This window comes from Mustela putorius, unplaced genomic scaffold (assembly GCF_011764305.1).
Source record: "Mustela putorius furo isolate JIRA1106 unplaced genomic scaffold, ASM1176430v1.1 tig00000496_pilon_pilon_pilon, whole genome shotgun sequence".
Lineage (NCBI taxonomy): Eukaryota > Metazoa > Chordata > Mammalia > Carnivora > Mustelidae > Mustela > Mustela putorius.
This window is the reverse complement of record NW_025421401.1, coordinates 334,094-360,395: the sequence shown is the minus strand read 5'-3', so window position 1 is coordinate 360,395 and position 26,302 is coordinate 334,094. Positions and strand designations below refer to the sequence as shown.

General features: G+C 43.6%; 2 protein-coding genes and 1 long non-coding RNA gene across 11 annotated transcripts in view; 2 read left to right on the top strand and 1 right to left on the bottom strand.

The window, feature by feature from the left end:
• The window catches only part of NPHS2 (NPHS2 stomatin family member, podocin), a 31,984-nt gene extending 17,427 nt beyond the window's left edge, over window positions 1-14,557 (bottom strand). For 4 of the 9 annotated variants that reach the window (XM_013061192.2, XM_013061189.2, XM_013061191.2 and 1 more), the window contains exons 1-2: window positions 14,376-14,557; window positions 3,007-3,641 (exon numbers count right to left, since the gene is read on the bottom strand). In XM_013061192.2, the coding sequence (XP_012916646.1) occupies window positions 3,007-3,271 (265 nt within the window). In that variant the 5' untranslated portion in view covers window positions 3,272-3,641; window positions 14,376-14,557. Of the gene's footprint in view, window positions 1-3,006; window positions 3,642-10,256; window positions 10,434-14,375 lie in introns of all 9 variants that reach the window. The other 5 variants (XM_013061190.2, XM_004762009.3, XM_045080987.1 and 2 more) reach the window with 3 other exon arrangements.
• LOC123392329 lies at window positions 9,864-14,545 on the top strand. Its single transcript, XR_006607047.1, has 3 exons — window positions 9,864-10,014; window positions 12,814-12,940; window positions 14,046-14,545. It is a non-coding gene; the product is annotated as an uncharacterized LOC123392329 (long non-coding RNA).
• Window positions 14,558-14,663: 106 nt separating the features above from the next.
• Window positions 14,664-26,302, top strand: part of TDRD5 (tudor domain containing 5) — a 90,233-nt gene continuing 78,594 nt past the window's right edge. Inside the window, exons 1-4 of the mRNA XM_004762007.3 lie at window positions 14,664-14,897; window positions 15,464-15,701; window positions 16,464-16,871; window positions 19,477-19,673. Coding sequence (XP_004762064.1) covers window positions 15,470-15,701; window positions 16,464-16,871; window positions 19,477-19,673 — 837 coding nt within the window. The 5' untranslated portion in view covers window positions 14,664-14,897; window positions 15,464-15,469. The remainder of the gene's footprint in view (window positions 14,898-15,463; window positions 15,702-16,463; window positions 16,872-19,476; window positions 19,674-26,302) is intronic.

Below are 26,302 nucleotides of genomic sequence, written 5' to 3'. Positions count from 1 at the left end.
ATCCTCAAAATGCCTTCATAGAGGAGTTAGAGATGTGAACAAAAAAACTGATATTTAATACCCCAAATCTAACTTATAGCTTTACTCACAAAGTATTGTTCTCTTGGAATGAGTTCCTTGAATAGTCAGTTTGTTTGGTTTAAGTGAATAGTGAAAATATTAAATGTTAAGGGAGAGAGAGTCTTAGATAGACCATAGTCTAAGAAGCTCCAACATTTTGGTAAGGTGAAGCTCTTTTCATCTCTCCCTGTCTATTTTTTTTTTTTTTAAAGACTTTATTTATTTGACAGAGATCACAAGTAGGCAGAAAGGCAGGCAGGGGTGGGGGGAGCAGGCTCCCTGCTAAGCAGAGAGCCCTATGCAGGGCTGTGATGAGGGAGCAGGAGGCTGGCTGAGGACAAAGCAAAAGCTGGCGCCTAGCATCCCCCCTTTCATCCGCTCGCCTCCATATGTGTAGCATTCCTCAGGCACCCCTGACTGCCATAAAATGATAAATAGATAACTTGCTGAGATCACAATCCTGCAAGACAGGAGTCTCCCTTGGTTTGCAAATGTCCTTGAGATTACAACAAAGAAGTTACCTTATCAGTAGCCCAATTTCCAAAGACACAGAACTCAGTTCCTCAAGCCTAATGTCACCCTCCCCTCCATGAAAAACGGAAGGAGGCGGAGGTAGAAGGAAAAGTAAATAAAGTTAAATTTCTTCTAAACCTAAATCTCATTAACAAGGATGCTTGATAGCAGGAATGTAACATTCCACCAGACTTCCAATTGTCTTTACTTGATAGCAACTAAGCCTTCAATATCCTGATAGTATTCTTTGCCCCAATAGCCCTTCTGAACACCCCTTTGTCCTCACCTACCCAACTCCTGTGTATATAACCAACCACTCCTAACAACCCGGGGCAGCCGCATCTCTGCCTGCCCACGGACCCTGTCCCCGTGCTCTAATAAATCACCTTTTGCACCAACGATGTCTTAAGAATTCTTTCTTTAGTCATCGACTCCGAACCTCCTCACCCCACCGAACCTGACTTAGGTTCTGGGACTTCATCAGCTGGATCCCAGGACCCTGGGATCATGACCCCGAGCTAAGGCAGAGGCTTCACACACTGAGCCACCCAGGTGCCCCCATTTCTCCCAAGTCTTAAGTCTTAAGGAGCCTGGCTGAGGGAGCATGGTGCTAAATGAGCAGGAGGAGGGGCTGTTGCTCCTCTACCTCCCAGGACCCTTGGAAGCCACAGAAACTTCCCAGACAAGGGCTCAGCAAGGCCACCTCATCCTCAATGGGACTTCACGTCTATTGCTTAGGGTCTTGGGCTCCAGTCACTTTATAGCTGGAGAGACAGAGGAAGGTCCGCAAATTCTTTGCCTGAGGCCACACAGCTGGTAGCGGTGCTAGGACTCTGAGGAGGAAGCAGGGGCAGCACCATGCAAGGAGGGGCGGGCTCTGGAACTCCCTTCCTCCCCCGCTTCCAGCTGTAGGTCTTTGGCAAGGCACTTAATTTCCCTGCAAGTTTCCCTACCAGCCATGTGGAAACAATAATAATACTCAGTAAAACACCGAGTGTGTGCCTGGCAGATATTAAAGGGTGGCTCCGTTCCTTGCTTACCCCAACGGATGTGGTCTGAAGCACGATACCTACAAGACAGCTCACCTCAGCAATACTGCAGCATTGAACCTAACAAACCTTTAAAGACCCGAAGTCTCTGACGGATGAAAAGGCATCAGTTGGGCCAAACAGCATTAAGATGATCCATATAAACTGCACCAACTGCACGAATCTTTGTCAAATCATACCTTTCAACGCTCCCACATATACTGCATTGCTGTTAACTAGGAAATGATGTTAAAATTTCATAGCCCGCAGAAAGCAAAATAACACTCGCTTCCTTACCGACTTTCCGTTAGACCTCTGCCATTCTACACTAAAGGTGTAAGGCATTTTTTTCTTCCATTTACTCTAAAAAGGATTGGGGGGGCGCCTGGGTGGCTCAGTGGGTTAAGCCGCTGCCTTCGGCTCGGGTCATGATCTCAGAGTCCTGGGATCGAGTCCCGCATCGGGCTCTCTGCTCGGCAGAGAGCCTGCTTCCCTCTCTCTCTCTCTCTGGCTGCCTCTCTGTCTACTTGTGATTTCTCTCTGTCAAATTAATAAATAAAATCTTTAAAAAAAAAAAAAAAAAAAAGGATTGGGAACAGATAAATTTGTATCTAAGAGTTGCTCCACCCACAGAAGCCAAAAAGACATCTTTTCCCCTTGAGTCCTTCCTTTGGTCTAACCTTCCTCTATTTTAACTTGCAAGGATTCTGTTCAAATTGGGTCTATTCTTTGCTCCCAGCTCTGTACAAGGTGCTTTGAGTGCCACATCTCCTTTTATCCTCACACCTGCCCTCCCAGGTAGGTACAGTTGTTATCCCCCTGGCATAGCTGGTGAAGGCCGCACCTCTGATCCCATGGCTAGCTAGCTGAGGTTTAAATTCAGGTCTAGCTCTTCTCCACTTGGCTCCGCTGCCAAATGATCATCCCGAAGAAAGGTTAAAGTACTTTTAGGTAAGACGGAGGGATGGGGATGCCGGGGCGAGGGGGGGGGGCGGGAATAAGCTGCTTATTCGCCCAGAACCACCAGTTCTTGAATGTCTGCACTTAGATTAGGTGCCCATACACTCTTCCTTGGCCACAACAACCCCTGCAAGATTCCTTTGCCAGAAGTGCTCGTTGGTCCCCAACCTGGACTACTCTCCCTCCCACCTGTCATCCAAGGCTAGCCTCTGAGACCAACAGTATTTTGTTGATGTCATCTGTATTTCTTCTGATGTATTTGGGTCCCCATCACTGGGAAGGAGGATGGCGGGTCCTAACTCAGGCCTTTCATTTTCTGGGAATCTGAGCAGGTCCAGCAGGCTGCTCTGGCCTTGGTGGCTCCCAGCGCCGTGACTCGTTCCCCTCAACCTGCTGTCCCTTGGGTACCATGCGGAAAGCCCACCCCATTTCCCGCATCTCGGACCTGCTATACCTTCCTCGGGCCGCTCGCTCTCCAGCAGCGCCACCACCTCGGTGCCCTCCTCACCGGAGCCCCGGACCTCATCCACGTCCACCACGGTGGCTGCGGGCGCGGGGGATTCCCCCCGGCTCCCCGGCTGCTCGAGCCCGGCGTCCCGGCGCCCACGGCTTCCACCGCCCCTCTCGGCCCTCGCCCTCTTGTTCTTGTGGGGGGACCTGCCGCTTCTTCCGTAGGCCTCTCTGGAGGAGCTCCGAGCCCTCCTCTCCATCGCTGGGAGCCAGCCCGGGAGCGCTGTCGGGGCGGAGTGACCCTCAGGCACTACCGGGGAAGGTAATGACCACGGGCGGGGCGGGGCGCGGGACGGGGCGGGGGCTCTGCTCGCGGGGAGGCAGGACCGCGGGTCCTACCAGTCCCCCGGTCTCCGGGGATCTCCCGCGACGCGTTTGCGTGAAGGCGGTGTGCCGCTTCGTGGTGTTTGAACGCGGGTTTCTACAGACGGCGATCTGAGCCGTGCAGCAGGTTCAATGGTCTGAGCCACCCCCGAGGCCCGCAAACCGCCGAAGGGGCTGGGGGCTCCGCGCGGAGTTCGTGGACACTGGAGGGACTAGGGGATGTGGTCCTCGTGCAGCGCCAGGCAGCTGGAGGGGAGAGAATAGGTCGCCGAATTAGGTCTTTAAGGAAACGTTAGAAACTTCTCCCCAAGCGCCCCCCTCGCCCTCCCGGAGGCTTGCCGAGGGCGCCTTTCCCCTCCGCCTCACTTTTTTTTCTTTTTATTTATTTATTAAAAAAAATTTTTTTTTCAGCATAACAGTATTCATTATTTTTGCACCACACCCAGTGCTCCATACAATCCGTGACCTCTCTAATACCCACCACCTGGTTCCCCCAACCTCCCACCCCCTGCTTTATATCCTGGCCCTACTCTTTGCTTTACCAGCGCTGTCGGTAGGGCGACAGCATTTACATTTCAAAGGTTGTTGGGGGGAGTGGTGGGAAAACTCTTCTAGGCCCCTTTCCTCTCTTTCACATGCACACTCTTTTACTTGCATTTATATTTATTTTTATTAGCTTACGATTGTGCTTACTAATGTTTAAGCCTGTTGCTGATGTCATGCTTCTTGAAGAATTGTAGAAGGGAAGGGATCTGCTTTAACTTTTGTTTTTAGGAAGGGGATGCTTTTGCTCTTGGCTATTCCTTGTTTGCCTGTCTGCTTGATGAAGGCCTGACTTGGACTTTGTCAAGGTTCGTTGGCCACTCTCCATCCAGCAGCGAACTGGGGGAGCTGCCCCACTTGCTTCTGAGGAGCTTGAAACATGAAATACATTTATTTACCCTTTACCCTCTGTTAACCACTTGTCTCTCACTGAATGGGTAACCCTTCAAATTCAAGATTTATGAGTCTATTCCAAGCTCAGATCAGGATGGCAGAAATAAGGTTCATTTATTTGTATTTTTTAAGATTTACTGAGTTCACACAGGTGTTCCTCTCAAAAACCTTATTAAAGAAAGAGGACCGAAGTAACTTATGTGACTCTGAAAAAGACATTGCACTTCTTTCTTCCATCTATTCCAAGTTAGGCCACTGGGGATAGAATAATTATAAGATTGGTAATAGAATAATTTAAATAGATTTGTTTTTACTCTCCAAACCTGATTATTGTGTGCATGATGTAAGGGAGGCAAATGTTTCCTTCGAGCTCCTGTCTCAATTAATAGTTCCTGCCTATTAACAGACCTTTAAGTCTGTTATCCACTTGGAATTGATGTGTGTAGAAATGCATTTTCCTTCCTTCCCCAGTTGTCCCAGCACAGGCGACTGGAAAGACCTGCTTCTCCCTGCCCCATGGTGGTGTCGGCCTGTACGCCAATAATCAGGGGCCCACAAAGGGGCCTCTTAAATATTTGTTGGGTCTAGCCTGAAATAAATCAGCATTTGTTAGATATCTATTTATAAATCCTGCTATGTTTTTGAAGGAAACTCAGTTATTAACAACTTGTATTTCCTTTAGTATCCCCCACCCTGAGAGATCGTAAGATGGTCTTCAGGGAAATACTGCACAGTCACGGAATCTTTGCTCAAATTTTGTGTGCTTTTTGAGCCACCGGCCCATTGTTCATTGTGAGGACGCACGCCAAAAGAGGGCCATGTTTGTCCACGTGAGCAAGGGAGGGCCCGGCCCTTGAAGGAAGACAGTCTGTCTGAGGGCCTGTCTGCCTTTGTGGCAGGACTTCCCCTGCAGGACTCCAGTGTTCCCTGCCTTGGGCCCTGTTGTTCATTCCTTCTCTCCTGTCGAGTGGGCCACAGCCAGAGTCTGGGCAGTCATGAACGCAGGGCTCCTCTTTAGGAGGCTCCAGGACAGGCCAGGCCCAAACTCACAGAACCAAGCATGGTGGAAGCCAGGTTTCTCAACGCTGGCACCACTCACAGTGTGGGCCAGATAACCCGTTGTGGTAGGGATCTGTCCTGTGCCTCATAGGATGTCGAGCAGCATCTCTGGGCTCTACGCTCTCTCTAGGTGCTGGTAGCACCCTCCCCCATTGTGACAACCAGAAAAAGTCTCCAGATACTGCCTGTTATTCCTCTAAAGGGCAAAACAAACCTCCCCCTGTTGAGAACCACTGATCTAGTGCAATCCCACATTTGGTAGATAGGAAGCCAAGGCCACATGAGGGAGATGACTTTCCCAGGGTTACAGCTAGTTGGGGTGAGAAGCAAAGACGCTTACAGTCCACACACGCAGGGACAGCGGTCTGCTCGGCAGTGCCTTGCCCATGGCATTGTTGGTTTCTGTTTTGGTTTTGGTTCTAGTTCCACATCTGACCCCTCTCTCTCCTGTTTCCACTTTATAGTCCTTTTCCTTTAATTTTGTTTTTCTTATTGCATAACTGAAATGAATTCATGGCTAGAAAACCCAAAGAAGCAGAAAAAGAAAACAGAAACCACCTTGCCACACAAAGATAGCCACTGTTCACATTCTGAAGGGTATCCTTGCATATTAATATTAATATTATTGGTTTTATTAATAATTAATAAAATTAATATTGATTTTATTAAAAAAAATAGTTCCTGCCTAGAGCATGACATTGAGAAAAATTCAGAAGCTGCATTTGGCCCGCAGAGGGAAAAGTATTGTGATTACTTACTTACTCATCAAATGAGCTATTGCAATTAAACATAGTTTATCATCCTGTAAAGATTTCCCTGTTCAGAGAAGCATGAAACTGATTGTAGCATTTATTAATTTTTTCTCAGCCTTTGATTCACTTGCGAATTAATTTGATCCAGGGTTGTAGCTGTACATTCCTAAAATAAACTTGCACCTCAATTTTTACTCTAAGAATTGGCCAGATGATAATCTCAAAACTAAACTGTGTCTGCCAATAAGATAGAGGGATTTCTTGCAAGAGAAAAACTGATGAGAAAAAAGTCTAACTTGGCATTAGAGTGCATATTGGGTGCTTCTTCTCAATCTCCTTTGCGGTAGGACCATGGATAAGTTACAGAATCTGTACTTCATTTTCTATATCCACGCATAACATTAAGGCAAGCACCTGCTTATAACAAAGGCTGTCGGGGTTATGGATGGCAATGATGATATCTGAAAAAAAGTGTGACATTCCATGGAAAAGAGGTCAATCCAGCATTTCTGAAAGGTGGAGGGGTTGCGGAATGCTGAGGTAGCAGAATGAGTCCCTAGCTGGCTGTACTTACAATGATGTTGCTGTTTTCTTTTTAGATTCCTTTTTAATTGAAAGTATTCTCAGCCCTTTGTTGAAAGTATATGTACACATTTTTGTACTCTTAATACTTTCCTCCTTGTTTGGATTTGTTATGAGACTGGCATCTGTGAGGAGGTTACTGGGAAGGGAAGACCAATTACAGTTGTTGACTTTTGAGTTTGTTTCCAAGACAAAAGGCCATGGATGGTTTCAATGCTTTCTAAATTATAATTATTTCTGTTGAGTGTTTTGAAATTTTATATCCATATGGGTAAATGGAAGGAGTATTGACATGAATTATTTGACCGAAAATCTGGAATTCATTGTCACTAGATAAAATTGCAAATCTTATCATTTTACAGCTGGAAGAAACTACAGGGACTTAATTTGACTTTCTCAACTTGTAGATGGCAGAGAGGCCAAGGAAGATGGTACAGAAGAGTGGTGCTCATGGGAGCTGGCCATGGGCTTTGGGGATGGCAATGGCCAGGGAGCTATTTCTTAGGTAGAGAATCAAAAGAGAATTTGGTAACCATGTGGGTTAATGAGAGAGGTGGTGAGGAGATAGAAGGCGTGAGAAAGGTGGCTATTTTGACCTTTATGGGCCAAGTAGTTGGTCAAAACTGTAGGTATCTCTGCCAGACCCATTTCCCTTTATTATACTGATTTTGCACATATGTGTTCTCACCTTCTTCTCCTAGAGGAAGAAGCTGCTGTTGTCAGCTTGTTAGCCACAGTGGTGAGATAAGACTGACTTGACTTTTCTCTCATTAATTCACTTCACAGAAACTTAATGAGCATCTACTGTGTATTTAGCCCTGCTCACCTCTGAGGATGTAAAGGTAAGATAAGGTATCTGCCCTTGAGGAATTTATAGTGTAACAGGGAGATACAAATGTATAGTCAGGTGTGACTAAGTGAAACTCTCAGTTTCAATGACCAAAAATGTCTCCAGACATTGCCAAGTATCCAATAGGGACAAAATTGCTTCTGGTAGAGTACTTCTGATCTATATGGTACCATGAGGATACAGAGGAGGGAATAATTCTGTTTGGGTGGAATCAGAAGGGACCCAGTTTGAGCCATATCCGGAGATGGGCATGTGGATCCTCAGGTGGGTTTCAAGAACTGAACTTTCCACTGGAGAAGGCTGTACAGAAGGTAGAACTTCATATATGTCCAGTTGTTGATGAATTGGCAAAGGAGGAGACCAGAGACATAGGCGGCCCAAGAAATGAAAAGCCTTTAACACCATAGGAGAAAATTTGGATTTTATCTTATAGCAAAAGAAGCTATCAAAGCTTTATAAGCAAAGTGTAATATGGTCAGATTGGCAATTTTGAAAAGTGAGTTTGTAGACAAGATTGAAGGTGAATTGAAATGGGCAGAGGATGGAGGTAAGAGACCCAATAATCCAGGTGAGAGGGGGATATGAGTTATGTTTTGATGAAAATGTGATGACTCTTAATATTGTCTGGTCAAAGTGATTGGGTGAGTGGGGCTGATGTCCAACTGAGGGGACACAAGGGGATCCATTTCAGGACTCTGAGATCATAACCTGAGCCAAAGTCAGGAGTCAGATGGTCAACCAACTGAACCACCCAGGTGTCCCAAGTGCACTTTATTTTTTAAAAAGGTTTATTGATTTTTAGAGAGTGGAGGGGAAGGGGCAGAGGGAGAGGGAAAGAGAGTCTCAAACAGACTCCCTTCAGAGCACAGAGCTGGATGCAGGGTTCGATCTCAAAACGGTGAGATCATGACCTGAGTAGAAACCAAGAGTTCATTGTCTAATCAACTGAACCACCCAGATGCCCTAAAGTACACTTTATTTAATTATTTAAAATTTTTTATTTATTTGAAAGAGAGAGAGAGAGCCCAAGAGCAGGATGAGGGGCAGAGGGAGAAGCAGACACCCCACCAAGCAGGGAGTTGGACATGGAGCTCAATCCTGGGACTCTGGGACCATGACCTGAGCTGAAGGCAGATGTCCAACTGACTGAGCCATCCAGGAGCACCCTGCTCCCAAGTACACATTAAATGAGAAAAAAGAAGCATGAGCTTGCTTCCACAAATATAAATTGTTTGAAATAGTCACATAAAATTTCTTTTTTTTTTTTTTTAAGATTTTATTTATTTATTTGACAGAGAGAGATCACAAGTAGGCAGAGAGGCAGGCAGAGAGAGAGAGAGAGGAGGAAGCAGGCTCCCTGCCAAGCAGAGTGCCCGATGAGGGACTCAATCCCAGGACCCTGGGATCATGACCTGAGCCGAAGGCAGCGGCTTAACCCACTGAGCCACCCAGGCGCCCCTCACATAAAATTTCTAATCAAAACTTTTAGGGGCGCCTGGGTGGCTCAGTGGGTTAAGCCGCTGACTTCGGCTTAGGTCATGATCTCAGGGTCCTGGGATAGAGTCTCGCATTGGGCTCTCTGCTCAGCAGGGGCCTGCTTCCCTTCCTCTCTCTCTGCCTGCCTCTCTTGTGATCTCTGTCAAATAAATAAAATCTTAAAAAAAAAACAAAACCTTTTAAATTAGCTTTTAAAACTTTGTTACCATTGGTGAGAAATGTGTTCGTGCAATTTTTTAAAAAAGATTTATTTGAGGGTGTGGAAGGAGCAAGCTTATGCTCCCCATGTGTGGGGGAGGAGCAGAGGGAGAGAATCTTTTGGCGGGCTCCCTGCTGAGCTCGGAGTTTGAGGTGGTAGCCTTCATCCCATGATCCATGAACTCAAGACCTGAGCCAAAACCAAGAACCTGCCGCTTGACCAACAGAGCCACCCAGGCATCCTGTGTTCACACAATTTAAAGTTTTTATTTTCCAACCTTGAGGAGTAATTGACAAATATTATATCTATTTAAGGTGGACAATGCAATAATTCAAAATAAATTGTGAAATGCTTAAAAAGTTTTTAAAGCTATTTTTGCAAACACTTGAAAATTTATGCAAGTTAAAAAATCATATATTTTTTCTTTAATCAAAAAATGTAATTCTGACATTCCTCGTGATGATGCAAATAGATTTCAAACCCAGTCAGACTTTGTCGTATGGAATCTATCAAAAATGAAACTCTGAGGAGCCTCTGAGGAGCGGAAAGCACAACTAAAGTGGAAGCTGCCGGAAGTGCGGGGCGAAGGGGCAGGGCCCAGCAGGAGCCACGCCCCCTGCCCGGGCCTTCTTTCCTGCGGCACAGACTGTTTTGCGTCCCTGTAGGGGGGGGACCTTCGTCCGCAGCCGCGGAGGCGGCCCTGAAGCAGTAGGTCGTTCTGCGCCCAGCTCCTCGAGCCTAGCAGTGAGTTTGAATGACCCTTACGTTAATACCTGGGGGCCCTGCTTGGTTGCCTCAGAAAAGGCAGGGTGGAGGCTACTTTGGGGTGGTGGGCTCCCGGCACCTGCTCTTCCCCCGGCCCTGAAGCTGCCCCGGTGGGGCGGGAAAATCAGTATTAGGCTTCACATCTGTCATGTGTCCATGGTACGTGAGGTGGGAGACTGCTTTACAGTGGCGGTTCTCGCTTAAGCACGCATCAGAATCACCTGGTCTCCAGAATCACCTGGAGGTCTTTTTAACACGTTGCTGGACTCTCCACCCCTGCTCTGCGACCCTTTCTGATTCCGCAGGATCTCCGGGCTGGGACCCGAGAATCGGCACAGCTCATAAGTTCTCAGGTTCTGCTGCTGGTGCTCTGGAATCACACCTCGAGAACCACTGTCCTAGAGGTTAAACAAAAGTGTTTCCTAAATACAGCAGCCCCTTTTCACTCCCTTACCCTGGTTTATTTTTCTCAAGAGCGATGATCATTACTTAATGTTACATATTTGTCTGCTTTTGTTTGTCTTTGGTAAGATTCAGGAGAACGGGCACTTTGTTTTGCTGTTTTAGTCCCATCTTCTAGAATAGTGCCTGGAACATAGGAGGAGCTGAAAGATAACATGCTTTTTTGGAAGGCAGCAGCCAAAGCTGAGACCATGAGAGTGAAAAAGGTTACTCAGGAAGAGGGTGAACAGTAAAAAGGAAAAGGGCCAAGGACAGACCCTGGGGTATGTGGGCATTTAATACCAGAAATAGGAAATGAAGCAGAAAACTGGGAGCAAAGCCTGGTGCAGCAGCATAGAAACCCACGAGGAGAGATTTTCACAAAAGAGGGACCACCAAGAATAAACATCAGAGATCATCTGAAATGGAAAGACTGAAAAGTCCTTAAAATTTGTGAATTACAAGATTTGTCATTGATGATTTTGGTAAAAGTAACTTAAGAAAGCTGTGTAGAGTGTCAGGCTCTTTGCTTAGTGATGGTGGATGAAGAAGTGGGAAAAGATGAGTGTGGACAGTTTATTCAAGGTTTTAGCCACGCAGAAATGGTTACAGAGGTTTACAGGTCAAAAGAGTGTGTTTCTGTCTCCCATTCCCTGTGTCTGTGTTGTTTAAGATAAAAAGGTTTAGAGCATAATTTTACATTACAGGAAAGGGATCTGTAAGGAGATACTGAATATACAAGACTGGGTAATCATAGCCAAAGGTCATGGTCCTAGAGGAGTTGGGGGGGATAGACTCAGGAGTGGGATGGACGGGCCCTCACCTGCTGAGACCAGGAGCAAAGATGTGAGCGGGGCTGGTGTAGATGCCGGTGTTGAAAGTTGAGGAGGTTCATACATGAGAGCCTCCATTTTCCCTGGGAGTCCGAGCAAAGTCTTTTCTAGTGGTGAGGCAGGAGCAGGTAAAAAGTGTAGGAGGGGTGGCAAAGGTTGGAGTAATTGCTGTGGGAACTAGAATTGAACCGTGACATCAAATGGTCCCGAATCAGAAGTAATGTTAAAAACAAACAAACAAACAAAAAACCAGCTTTGGGAGGCAGGAATGCTATATTGGTTCTATAATGAGCTTCAACTCACCCACTCCCTCTCTGTTTATCTACAGATCCTCTCATTCCTGTCATGAGGCACATATTAAAGCTGCAGAAGCTTAGCAAAACACAAAAACTCTTTACTGGCTGTTTTCTAAGGCAGCAGTGCTGTAGGAGCAGCTGCAATTGAAACACACTCCCAGATGCAGGCCCGGCTGGGAGGAGGCCAGCTGGAGGCAGCTAATTAGCAGAATTAACTCTGATCATCACCATAGACAGCAGGGTGGAAAACATGTTGGTCTAACTCACAGAACTCTCTGGTTGTGCTCCATTAATGGCAGGATCCCAGTGATAACCCACTAAGTCTTTTTGGTTTGTGTGACAGCAAAAGCAAACAAAGCAACAAAACACAACTCCAGGTCTGGGGAACAAAGGTATCTCATGAGTGAGAGATGGGGCTTATCATTCTATTCCCAGAGCTAAATTAATCCCAGACCCAGAGCCTGTTGAATGTAACCCAAATATTCTTTCTTTTTTTAAAAGAAAGATTTTATTTACTTATTTGACAGACAGAGATCACAAGTAGGCAGAGAGGCAGGCTGAGAGAGAGGGGGGGAAGCAGGCTCCCCGCTGAGCAGAGAGCCTGATACGGGGCTCGGTCTCAGAACCCTGAGATCATGACCTAAGCTGAAGGCAAAGGCTTAACCCACTGAACCACCCAAGTGCCCCAGCCCAAATATTCTTAAGGATGGTACTGAAATGCTGTTCCCAAGCCCTGCAAACCTTTGTCTCCCAGCTTTCCCCCAAAGGCCTTGTGATCCTTTTAGGATAACTACTCTGAAGAAAAGGAAGTACCTATATTTTTCAGTGACTATAATTTATTAATTCTAAACTAACATTTCTGGGACCCCAAACGTCACGGTTTGCTATTAACATTCTGAGCTTACAAGGGTTCAGTGATAAATGAATTGACTTCTGGCCCAAGTTTACCTTTTGGATAGGGCTGGTGGGACTGTGAGTCCATCCTGTGGTTATATATGCTACTTGCCCATTGAAGAGCTGGAATGGGAATCCCAGTAACTGACAGGATTCCTGCACTGGCACATTCACTCATTGAGCAAGGGCTATTCTGGTAGGAAATGCCAAGCTGAGGGCCAAATAATACATCAAAAGCATTACCACATACCGGGAGAATTGAGGTGAGTGGCACCATCAAACGTATTCCCATGTCATTCCCTTTCACTTCCCAGGTTAGCTACCACAGAAGACAGTGCATTATTGGAAACCCAAGCAAATGATGACTCCAACTGCAACTACTCTTCCAAAGGGGTCTCCTTGCCCAAGTAACTCCAACAGCCCTTGACCCTTGGTGTGCAGGTATTGATCTGGGATTTAGCTCCAGAATATCTTTTTAAAGCTCTCCTTTTTCTCATTATGCACCGATACCTTTCTAGATTCAGTTATTATGTTTTATGTTTTTATTGCCAATCTTTCTTTGTTCCATTTTCATTCATGTCTGTGTATCAGTTTCTTCACTTTGAAGTGGGAATCATAATTCTGTCTCAGAGTAACTGGGAGGAAAATTGGATAATCTTTGAGAAGAGCATTGAGTCAGTGCTCAGGATGTGGTAGTTAGCTGTTGGGATACTCTTTTTTCAATTCATTATTCATTTTGCAGGAGTCATTCCCAAGTTACTTAGTGAGTTGATAAACTTTTTGAATCTTATGTCTGACAGTGTCTTTTCTTTTCCTGCACATAATGCTGATTTGGCTGGGTAAAGGATTCCAGTTTCAGCTTTGAAGGTACCTTTCCATTGAGAAATCCAATGGCAATCTGATTTTCATTGCTTTATAGGTAACCTCTTTCTGTATAAAATCTCTTGATTTCCTTTCTCCTAAGCTTTGTCTAGGATGGAATCTTTTTTGTAAGTTATTCTAAGGACTCAGTGGGCCCTTTTTAATCTGAAAATGCGTTTTCCTTCACATCTGGGATATTTTCCTTCTTTTTAAACTCCCAAACCTCACCTCCATTCTTTCTTTTGCTTTTATAACATTTGCCATTCAGATGTCGGAATGTCTGGATTCATTTTTCACGTCTAAGCATTTTCCTTTTTGTTGCCTTGTCCATTCTGCTATAAACCCATACATCTTCTCTATGATCTTTCAGGGATTCCTCAATATAACTGGCTCACTGATGGAACATTTTGTTCCCAGAGTTTTTTTGGATTTTACACATCATGGAATTTTAGATGGAAAATAAAGTACAGGTGTGCGCACATGTTTTCTTAATTCAAATTTATGTTTTGGTTTGTCGTGTTCCTTTAATTAGACTGTACATTTTGAGGTCTTTATACTGTGCCTCTCTATTTGGTACCTCTTAAACTGTTTTCTGGTTTTCAAGGACTTTAGAAAACTGGCTCATTCTATCTATCCAGTAAACACATCCCCAGGTTATTTCTTCAAAATACATTCTCTTCTTTAGTTTCCCAGCTCGTTTGTCTCCAGTGGCACTTGGAAGATTCTTCATACTCATTCAAGAAAATCTCCACGCCCCACCGGCTCTCTTCTGGAGCCCAAACTGCGTCCGGCTCTGCCCTGATTCTCCACCAAGCTTCAGGATCGCCTGTAATTTTTACTCCAACCGCGTTAAACCTGCTGAATCAGAATCTCTGACGACCAGACCTGGGTATCATTCCCTTCCCCCTCCAAATTCAGTAAGCTCCACAGGTGATTCTGAGGCACACCCAAGTTCGGAACCTCGAGGCCCCCTTCCCCCCTCCCCTCTGCGCAGGGCTGGGGCGGGACGGCCCACCTGTTCTCGCCCCTGCCGGGCCGGGGAGGTGATCCGAGACGTTCTGGAACCGCAGTTGTCCCAGCCACCTCGGAGAAGGTAGCGCCGGGATCTCCCGAGGGAGCCAACGCTGCCCGAGGACCCGGCCTGGCGGCCCGGCCCCGACTCCCGAGCGGGCGGCCCTGCCCAACCGTCCCTCCTGCCTCGCGCCCTCGGGGCTGCAACCGGGCGCCGGGTCGCACGCCCCCTGCCCTCGGGCGCTGGTGCGCAGGCGCGCGGGCGCCTTGGCGCGGCTATTTTGTCGGCCGCTGGGCAGGAAAAGCCCTTTGACTCTCCTGGCCCCGCAACGGCAGCACCAGCTCTGTGGGCGCCACGGGTGAGAGGCGGTGCTCACGTGCCTGGATCCCGCCGGCCTTCCACTGTGGCCTGGGCTGTGTTTGGGGTCGCGAGAAGGAGAGCTACTCACACCGCCTGGGGCGGGGAGAGACGTTGGGGCCGGGGAGGAGACCCCTTCACCCCGGCAGAACAGAGGTCGTTGACTTGGTAAGAGGAAGCGGGTGGCCTCCCCGTGGGTCTGGGCCGGCCCAGGTATGCTGGTGCGGGGACTTCACCGGGAGCCCTCTCCCTCGAGCGCTGGGGAAGGCGGCATTGCGTTTGCCTCCCTCCCGGGCCTTTCCCCAGCATTGGCGAGGGATATCGGATGCCAGGATGCCAGGTTTTCGGTGTAGACTTAAGGTCCCAAACAAACCCTTGTTAAAGCTTCAAGCAAAACAACAACAACAACAACAAAACAAAAAACCAAAAACAAAATAAAAACAAGCCGGGAACTGGGGATATAACGCCCATTAGCCAGGGGCAGTGATTTTCCTCGAGGGGTGTGCAGGTTAATCACAGCATGAGATTTCGAGTTTGAATTGTGTGAGTGATTTGTGAAATGCAGCCTTTCAGAGAACCCTCACGGTTTTGCTCCTGCTTCATCACCTTTAGAACTTGCTTCTTGGTTGTTTATATTCCACGATTGATCCTTTTAAAGCCGTGCCCCCCCTCCCGCCTCCAACTTGGGTTTGTCTGCCTGTCTCTGAGCCACGTTACTATCTTAAATCCCGTAGGGTGCAATGTCTGAACAGGAGCGTGTTCAGGAATGCCTAAGGAAAGAAATAAGGTCACTTCTCATTTCCGCCAAAGATGGTTTGACCCCCCAGCAATTGGAAAAGGAGTACCTTTTGATGGTTGGCAGCCATTTGCCACTCCGAATCCTTGGCTATCGGTCAACTATGGAGCTGGTGTTGGACATGCCTGATGTTGTCGCTGTCTGCCCCTGTGGGGATGGTACTGTAATACTGAAAGGTAAGCTTAGGTTTTAAGATCTATAAGCTAAGCAGTAATTATTACTTGGTAAGGAATTATTCTAGCAAATAAATAGGTGATGGGGATTATGGAGTGCACTTGTGATCAGCAATGGGTGATGCATGGAAGTGTTGAATCATTGTATTGTACCTCTGAAACTAACACTGTAGCTTTAACTGGAATTAAAAACTTAAAAGGAATTGCTATAGCAGTTATCCCGCATATAGCAATTACCCTGTGTTCCAGGGAGGGGATTTTAACATTTTGAGAGGAAGAGGGTTCATGGTTACCTTTGAGGTTGTGGGAAGAGTGAAAGCTTTAACAAAATGAAGAAATCTTTCCCTGGAAAAAGGTGCATTCACAAAAACTACATTTTGCATCTGATTTCAGATTATTGCACCTTAAATTGGGGGAAGCATAACAATGGGACTTTTAAATTATGAACTCATGTTTTAAATTTCATGAAACATAAACATTACAAGGAAGTTTATTCATCTTGAGAGTTTCAGATGTTTCACCAGTCAGTGGTAATGCTAAATAGTAGGATTTATCTTTCTGTCTTCATCCTCTGGTAGAGGAGTTAACAAGTGGTCATCTGTAATGTACAAGAAATGGAGGAACCAAAGGTTCACTTTTATAATGCCACCTAGATACACAGTTCCTTGGAGAGTTAAAAATTGTCTCTATAACGACAGATGCACAGGATAAAAAAAGGAGTTAAATTTTCATCTAAAGATGATTTCTTTTTCCAAACCTCTCTAGCCATTCCAGATGAATCTACCAAAGGAATAGCAAGTTTGGTTGCAAAACAGAGAAGCAGCCATAAGGTTCGAAACTCCGTGCAGAAGGGAAGGGCCAGTGTTTGCTCTGGGCCAAGCTCATGCCGGCGAGTACCTTACCGAGGAAGGGTGCCCCCCATTCTTCCAGCTTTTGTGAAGAGTGAGTTGAAAGACCTCTTGGCGTTATCTCCCGTTCTCCTTTCGGATTTTGAGAAGGCATTTGTCAGACGATTTGGACGTTCTTTCCAGTATGTGCAGTATGGATTCCTTTCTATGTTTGAAGTGCTTAATGCTGCTTCGGATGTCATTTCTGTAGAGCAGACCAGAGCAGGTTCTTTGTTGATGCTAAAGAAGAGTGTATCAGAGAAAAAGCAGAGAGGATGGCCAGCAGGTAAGCATGTGTGCATTAGTCACTGTATTGTGGGGTAGCAGAATTTGGAGCAGTAGTGGCAGCTATGGAGATGTGCAATGTCTCAGCTCTCAGAGTGTGATGAAAGTTGCATCCTGGTGCTCCCACTTGCTGGCTGAATGATGTTGAGCAAGTTACTTAAAATGTCCAAGCCATAGTTTCCCCTCTCTAGAATAGGAATAATAATAATTGCCTCTTGGAGCTGTGCTGAGGATTAAATGAGATGAGCTCTGAAAAGTGCCTGGCATTTAGTAAGCTTATAGTAAGTGGTAGCTATTACTATAAAAACACAAGATCTGCTTTCTCTGGGACACTGTAAGTGAACATGAGTCATTTGTGTTCATGTAAAGATATAATGTGGAAAATGAGTTTATTTTTTTTCTAATTGTTTATTTTTTAAAAAGACTTATCTATTTATTTGACAGAGAGAGACAGCAAGAGAGGGAACACAAGCAGGGGAAGTGGGAGAGGGAAAGGCAGGCTTCCCGCTGACCAGGGAGCCTGATGTGGGGCTCGATCCCAGGACCCAGGGACCATGACCTGAGCCAAAGGCAAATGCTTAATGACTTAGCCCACCCAGATGCCCTGAAAATGAGAGTTTAAAAAACAATAGTAATCAGTAGCATTTACCATCTGATTTTTTTTTTTTTTTAAGATTTTATTTGTCAGAGAGAGCACAGGCAGGGGGAGTAGCAGGCCGAGGGAGAACCAGGCTCCCTGCTGAGCAGGGAGCCTGATGCAGGACTCCATCCCAGAGCCCTGGGATCATGACCTGAGCTGATAGCAGACACTTAATAGGCTGAGCCACCCAGGCATCCCATGCCATTTGATTTTTGCTGGCACAGTTCTTTGATATCCTAGCAGGCACTGCAGTAATTTAAGTAGTGTAATGATAACCACCGTATTTAGCATTTTACCTTGGATTCTCATTGCCACATCATAGAAGGGTGAATAATCCAGTTTTAGAGATAAGGAAAAGAAAGCTCAGGAAAGTTAATTGACTTTTCCAAAGTTGCATGACTAGAAAAGTGTTACAGCCAAGGTTTGATGCACAACTCTTAATACTGTTCAGTGCTTTCCTTTCCCAATACTTGTCCCTCTGTTTGTTTGTATTTTTTTTTTTTTTAAAATATATATATGTGTGTGTGTGTATGTGTATATATATATATATAAGTATAGTTGACATAAAATCTATTAATTTCATGTGTACAACACAGTGATTTAACAACTTTGAATATATTTTATGTTCACCACAGTGTAGCTACATTATTACAATACAATTGACTCTATTCCCTATGCTCTACCTTTCATCCCTGAATCACTGTCTCAAAGTCTCAGAAGACCAATGTGATCATTTGAATGGTGCCTCTCTAGACCCTTGACAGTACAGAATCTAGACACTGAGCCTATCTGGAGAATTTCTATGCCTAGTTCAGTGATTTTTCTTTTTCTTTAAAATATGTAATTAGATTAATATAGGTGAAACCATGAGAAGGTCCCAAGTGTAGAAACCAATACTTAAACTATGATAGGAAGTATAATTTGATGAAGATTATAGGGTGTTTCCATGCTCTGGTCAGGGAAGACTGCAGGGGCCATTGAGTGTTTTTTGAGTTTAACCCTGAACCATCAACAGTATCAGTATTCTTGAGTTGTTCAGACTTAGGGAGACAAACTTATCATGCTGTTAAACTTACAAGAGGTTGACTTGTATAAAGCAGTTTGCCAACTTATTGAATGAGGGGAGCGATATTCCTTCCCAGTGATTGGATTGTTTATGTTACCCATCTGTGGACCCTTCTTCCACAGGATATATTGGAAACTCTGTGTGTGTGTGCGTGCGTGCGTGTGTGCTTGATCTTACGGTAAAGAGTTAGGCTATAATGAAGTCTAGTGATAAATTTTCATGCTCTACCTCAACATTTATCTTTCCAGTGGTATTTCCCTCCCTTCAAATGCTGAAGAAAAAAAAATGTGTACTCTAGAATATCCTTAATTATATAGCTTTTTATTGCCTTTCCTTGTTCCCATACTACTAGGTGATTGTCGGGTTTGAGAAACATAGTTTTTTTTTTTTTTTTTTAAAGATTTTATTTATTTATTTGACAGAGAGAGATCACAAGCAGACGGAGAGGCAGGTAGAGAGAGAGGAGAAAGCAGAGAGCCCGATGTGGGACTTGATCCCAGCACCCCGAGATCATGACCTGAGCCGAAGGCAGCGGCTTAACCCACTGAGCCACCCAGGCGCCCGAGAAACATAGTTTTAAGTAGACTCCTTACTTGGAGACTTTTTGACCTCCTGTTGAAATCTGCTTCTATTTATATTCAGGTGGCCTTAAGTGGAGTTTTTAGGTAGCCCCATCCTTCTCAGTATCACACTTAATGATCTCTTGGTTTTCTTCTATAGATGATAGATATTTTCCATTGTACGTAAATTATATTTGGTAATACGAAAACATAAGCTCACTTTTTAAAATTGTTATTTCAAAGTTGAGGGCAGTTAGGTTATATCCTCTATAGATAACCACCAGAAAATAAAGTAGAAATTGTTATTGACAACTTTTCTCTGTTCTTTTTTTCACAAAAGGAGGTAAAATGTTTACCCAGCCTTTTAGAATGAAACCACATGGATCGTACTCCGCAGGTTTCCCAGTTGTAAAGTCTCGCTTTTCACAACCTGCTTCAAACATGGAACCGCCGAAGCAAATATTGAACGTGGAAAAGACTTTTAAGTCAAATGTAGTAGAGACTTCAAGGCTGAATCACACTGAAAAATTAAATCAGGTAAGATATGTAAGATATCTGATTTTACAGATATAAATACTAAAAATGCATTTAAATTAACTGTTTATTGCTTAGATCTGATGGAAGAGCTTACTTTTAAAAAAATTCAAGTCATTTCAGATTTAACTTGAGCATTTTCTATGGTTGTGTGGATTATTAGCTAGTAAGAGGTGGCAGTGAGAAAACAGTATAATTTTATCAGTTCCTCTGGTTTCTCCAACAGGTTTCCCCTGCTGTTTGTAAGTAGAGTGTTCCTAGGAAACCTTTCTTGGCTTGAACTGGTATAAAGCAAGGAGACCGTTACCATTAATTTATATGGAAAATATTTTGAACATTCCCAGACCCTCAAACTAATCTCTAGTGGACATTTCTGATATTTTACAATATATCATGCTAATGGTTTTTCTGATACCTTAGGACATATCTTGGTAATAGATACACAAAATAAATAAACGGAGATAAAGTACAGCTTCAAGCCACCATAGCTTGATGCTGAATGAAGTTCTTGGTGAAGGAGGCAGGCAGTGCCCCTCCGACTGCTCAGAGCAGCCCCTGTGACCACTCACTGCAGAACGAATGCTGGATGCTGTTTTCACTTCTGGCCTTTTTTGGTAAAAGTGAAAATCCTCTTTCAATTTCTTTGAGGTAGCCAAGTTTTTTTTTTTTTTTTTAAAGACTTTATTTATTTATTTGACAGACAGATCACAAGTAAGCAGAGAGGCAGGCAGAGATGGGGGTGGGGGGAAGCAGGCTCCCTGCTGAGCAGAGAGCCCAATGCGGGGCTACATCCCAGGACCCTGAAATCATGACCTGAGCTGAAGGCAGAGGCTTAACCCACTGAGCCACCCAGGCGCCCTGCTTTAAGTTAGCCAAATAGCCAAAGCAAGAACTAACCCTACCCAGATCCTTTATAAAAGCAAAGTGGCATAATGTGAACTTTTGAAAAGTGAGGCATACTTTCTGCAGATGACTCTCAGATCTCTCTCTAGTTCCAGCTTCTCACTAAAGTGGTAGAAATATATTTGCAAATTGCCTCATGGATATCTTCACTCGAATGACTGGCCTGAACACTGTGGTGCTTTTAGTTTTTTGGCTATATATACACTAAAGGATTTTTTTTTTCAAGATTTTATTTATTCAGGGGCGCCTGGGTGGCTCAGTGGGTTAAGCCACTGCCTTCGGCTCAGGTCATGATCTCAGGGTCCTGGGATCGAGTCCCGCGTCAGGCTCTCTGCTCGGTGGAGAGCCTGCTTCCTCCTCTCTCTCTCTCTGCCTGCCTCTATGCCTACTTGTGATCTCTCTCTGTCAAATAAATAAATAAATAATAATAAAAAAAAAGATTTTATTTATTCATTTGACAGACAGAGATCACAAGCAGGCAGAGAGAGAGAAAGGGAAGCAGGCTCCCTGCTGAGCAGAGAGCCTAACACGGGGCTTGATTCCAGGACTCTGAGATCATGACTTGAGCTGAAGGCAGAGGCTTTTAACCCACTGAGTCACCCAGGTGCCCCTACACTGAAGGATTTTTGAACAAAGTCATGGCAACCAAGAAAAGCCTGCTTAAATTAGCAAGATAACAGCCTTTTTTTTCCTTTTTTTTTTTTTGCATTTAAAAAAATTAAATTTTATTTAAATTCAATTAACATAGTGTATTATTAGTTTGAGGTAGAGATCAGTGATTCATTAGTTGTGAACAGCCAGTGTTCATTTTATTCTGTGCCCTCCTTAATGCCCATCACCCAGTTAACCCATCCCCCAAAACTACTCCCCTCCAGCAACCCTCAGTTTGTTTCCTATAGTTAAGAGTCTCTTATGGTTTGTCTCCCTCTCTGATTTCTTTTTATTTTTCCTTCCCGTCCCCTATGTTAATCAGTTTTGCTTCTCAGATTCCAGATATCAGTGAGATTATATGATAATTGTCTTTCTCTGACTGATTTCGATTAGCATAATACCCTCCAGTTCCATCCATCTCCTGGCAAATGCAAGATTTCTTTTTTGATGGCTGCATAGTATTCCATTGTTTGTATGTATGCGTGTGTGTGTGTGTGTGTGTATATATATATACACACATATGTGTGTGTGTGTGTGTGTGTGTGTGTGTGTATACACCACATCTTTATCCATTCATCTATCGATGGACATCTGGGCTCTTTCCATAGTTTGGCTATTGTGGGCATTGCTGCTATAAACATTCGGGTACATGTGTTCCTTCAGATCACTACATCTGTATCTTTAGGGTAAATATCCAGTAGTGCAATTGTTGGTTCATAGGGTAGCTCTATTTTCAACTTTTTGAGGAACCTCCATACTGTTTTCTAGAGTGGCTGCACCAGCTTGCATTCCCACGAGAAGTGTGAGAGGGTTCCCCCTTTTCCACATCTTTGCCAACTTCTGTCGTTTCCTGACTTACTAATTTCAGCCATTTTGACTGGTGTGAGGTGGTATCTCATTGTTGTTTTGATTAGTATGTCCCTGATGCCAAGTGATGTTGAGCAGTTTTTCATGTCTCTGTTGGCCATTTGTGTGTCTTCTTTGGTGAAGTGTCCATTTTTTAACTGGATTATTTTTGGGGTGTTGAGTTTTGTTAAGTTCTTTATAGATTTTGGATACTAGTCTTTCATTTGATAAAACATTTGCAAATATCTTCTCCCATTCTGTCAGTTGTCTTTTGTTAGTGTTGAGTGTTTCCTTTGCAGGGCAAAAGTTTATCTTGATGAAGTTCCAATAGTTCATTTTTGTCCTTTTTGCCCTTGCCTTTGGAGACCTGTCTAGCCAGAAGTTGCTGTTGCTGAGGTCACAGAGATTGTTGCCTGTGTTCTTTTCTAGGATTTTGATATATTCCTGTCTCACATCTAGGTCTTTCATCCATTTTCAGAGTATTTTTGTGTTTGGTGTAAGAAGATGGTTCAGTTTCATTCTTCTGCATGTGGCTGTCCAGTTTTCCTAGCACCATTTGTTGAAGAGACAGTATTTTTTCCATTGGACATTCTTTCCTACTTTGTTGACTATTAGTTGACCATAGAGTTGAGGGTCCATTTCTGGGTTCTCTATTCTGTTGCACTGATCTATGTGTCTGTTGTTGTGCCAGTACCATGCTGTCTTGATGATGACAGCTTTGTAATAGAGCTTGAAGTCTGGAATTATGATGCTACCAGCTTTGCTTTTCTTTTTCAACATTTCTTTGGCTATTTGGGGTATTTTCTGGTTTCATACCAATTTTAGGATTATTTGTTCCAGCTCTGTAAAAAAAGTTGATGGTAACTTTGATAGGGATTGTATTGAATGTATAGATTGCTCTAGGTAGCATAGACATTTTCACAATATTTATTCTTCCATTTCATAAGCATAGAATGCTTTCCCATTTCTTTGTGTCTTCCTCAATTTCTTTCATGAGTGTTCTATAGTTTTCCAAGTACAGATCCTTTGCCTCTTTGATTAGGTTTATTCCTAGGTTATCTTATGGTTTGGGTGCAGTTGTAAATGAGATTGACTCCTTAATTTCTCTTCTGTTTCATTATTAGTGCATAGAAATGCAACTGATTTCTGTGCATTGATTTTATATCCTGCCACTTTGCTAAATTCATATATGAGTTCTAGCAATTTTGGGGTGGAGTTTTTTTGATTTTCCATGTAGAGTATCAGGTCATCTGCAAAGAGTAAGAGTTTGACTTCTCTGCCTATTCGCATACCTTTTATTTCTTATTGTCTTTGTGAGACTAGGACTTCCAGTACTATGTTGAACAACAGTGGTGATAGTGGACATCCTTACCATGTTCCTGACCTTAGGGGATAAGCTCTCAGTTTTCTCCCATTGAGAATGATATTTGCTATGGGCTTTTTGTAGATGACTTTTATGATATTGAGGTATGTTCCCTCTATCCTTATACTGTGGAGCGTTTTAACCAAGAAAGGATGCTGTACTTTTGTCAAATGCTTTTTCTGCATCTATTGAGAGGATCATATGGTTCTTGTCCTCTCTATTATTAAAGTAGTATGTCACATTGATTGATTTGCAAATGTTGAACCACCCTTGCAGCCCAGGAATAAATTTCATTAAGTCCTGGCGAATAATCCTTTTAGTATGCTATTGGATCCTATTGGCTAGTATCTTGGTGAGAATTTTTGCATCCATGTTCATCAGGGATACTGGTCCTTAATTCTCCATTTTGGTGGGATCTTTGGCTGGTTTTGGGATCAAGGTCATGCTGACCTCATAGAAAGAGTTTGGGTTTTCCTTCCATTTCTAGATTTTGAAACAGATTCAGAAGACTAGGTATTAATTCTTTAAATGTTTGGTAGAATTGCCTTGGGAAGCTTTCTGGCCCTGGGCTCTTATTTATTGGTAGATTTTTGGTTACTGCTTCAATTTCCTTGCTAGGTAGGGTTTGTTCAGGTTTTTTATTTCTTCCTGGTTCAGTTTTGGTAATTTATGTGTTTCCAGGAATGCATCCATTTCTTCCGGATTGTCTAATTTCTTGGCATATAGTTGCTCATAATGTGTTCTTATAATTTTTTTGTATTTCTTTGGTGTTGCTTGTGATCTCTCTTCTTTCATTCATGATTTCATTAATTTGGGTCCTTTCTCTTTTCTTTTTGATAAGTCTGGCCGGGGGTTTATCAATCTTATTCTTTTTTAATTTTATTTTATTTTTTTAAAGATTTTATTTATTTATTTGTCAGAGACAGAGGGAGAGAGAGCAAGTGAGCACAGGCAGACAGAGAGGCAGGCAGAGGCAGAGGGAGAAGCAGGCTCCCTGCCAAGCAAGAATCCTGATGCGGGACTCGATCCCAGGACCCTGGGATCATGACCTGAGCCGAAGGCAGCTGCTTAACCAACTGAGCCACCCAGGCGTCCCTCAATCTTAATTCTTTCATAGAACCAGCTCCTAGTTTCCTTGATGGGTTCTACTGTTCTTTTGGTTTCTATTTCATGGGTTTCTGGTCTAATCTCTATTTATTCTCTTCTGCTGGGTTTAGGTTTTATTTGGTGTTCTTTTTCCAGCTCCTTTAGGTGTGAGGTTACATTGTGCATTTGAGACCTTTCTTGTTTCTTTGAGAAACAAAGTGGTCTTAGGACCACTTTGGCTTATCCCAAAGATTTTGAAAGGTTGTATTTTCATTTGTTTCCATGAATTTTTAAAATTCTTAATTTCCTGGTTGACCAGTTCATTCTTTGGTAGGATGTTCTTTAACCTTTATGTGTTTGTTTTCCTTCCAAATTGGCTCTTGTGATTGAGTTCCAGTTTCAATGCATTGTGGTCTGAAAATATGCAGGGAATGATCCTAATCTGTTGATACCACTTGAGACCTGATTTGTGACCCAGTATGTGATCTGTTCTGGAGAATATACCATGTACACTCGAGAAGAATGTGTATTCTCTTGCTTTAGGATAGAATGCTGTGAATGTATCTGTGAAGTCCATCTGGTCCAGTGCGTCATTCAAAGCCCTTCCTTCCTTGTTGATCTTCTGCTTTAATGATCCGTCCATTGCAGTGAGTGGGGTGTGAAAATCCTCTACTATTTTTGTATTATTGTCAATGTGTTTCTTTAATTTTGTTATTAATTGGCTTATATAATTGGTTGCTCCCATGTTAAGGGTATAAATATTTATAATTGTTAGATCTTCTTGTTGGATAGCCCCTTTAATTATGATATAGTGTCCTTCTTCATCTCATATTAGTCTTTTGTTTAAAATCTAATTTGTCTGGTATAAGGATTGCCAGCTTTCTTTTGATGTCTATTAGTGTGATTAATTGTTCTCTACATCTTCACTTTCAATCTGGAGGTATCTTTGGATCTAAAATGAGTCCCTTCCACACAGCGAGAGACTTTTTTATCTAATCTGATACCCTGTGTCTTTTGATTGGAGCATTTAGCCCATTTACATTCAGAGTGACTATTGAAAGATATTAATTTAGTGCCATTGTATTACCTGTTAAGTCATTATTTCTGTATATTGTCTCTGTTATTTTCTCATATAAGTTATTTTTGGGTTTTCTCTTTTCTTAAAGGATCCTCTTTGATATTTCTTGCAGGGCTGGTTTAGCGACCATGAATTCTTTTAGTTTCTCTTTATCCTTGGGGATTTTTATCTGACCTTCTATGCTGAATGATAGCCTTGCTGGATAAAGTATTCTTGGCTATGTGTTTTCTCATTTAGCACCCTGAATGTATCATGCCAATCCTTTCTGACCTGCCTGGTCTCTGTGGCTAGGTCTGCTTTCAGCCTTATGTTTTTTCCTTTGTAGGTTACAGATCTTTTGTCCTGAGCTGCTATCAGTACTTTTTCTTTGTCTCTGAGACTTTAAGCTTTACTATTATATGTTGAGGTGTTGACCTATTTATATTGATTTTGAAAGAGATTCTCTCTGCCTCTGGGACTGAAAGCCTGTTTCCTTCTCCGGATTAGGGAAATTCTCAGTTATAATATGCTCCAGTATACCTTTTGTCCCCCCTCCCCTTTCTCCGCTTCCTCTGGTACCCCAATTATTCTAATATTGTTTTGCTTTATGGTATCCCTTATCTCTTGAATTGTCCCCTCATGATCCAGTAGCTGTATATCTCTCTTTTTCTCAATTTCTTTACTCTCCTTCGTTTTATCTTCTATATCACCAGTTCTCTCTTCTGC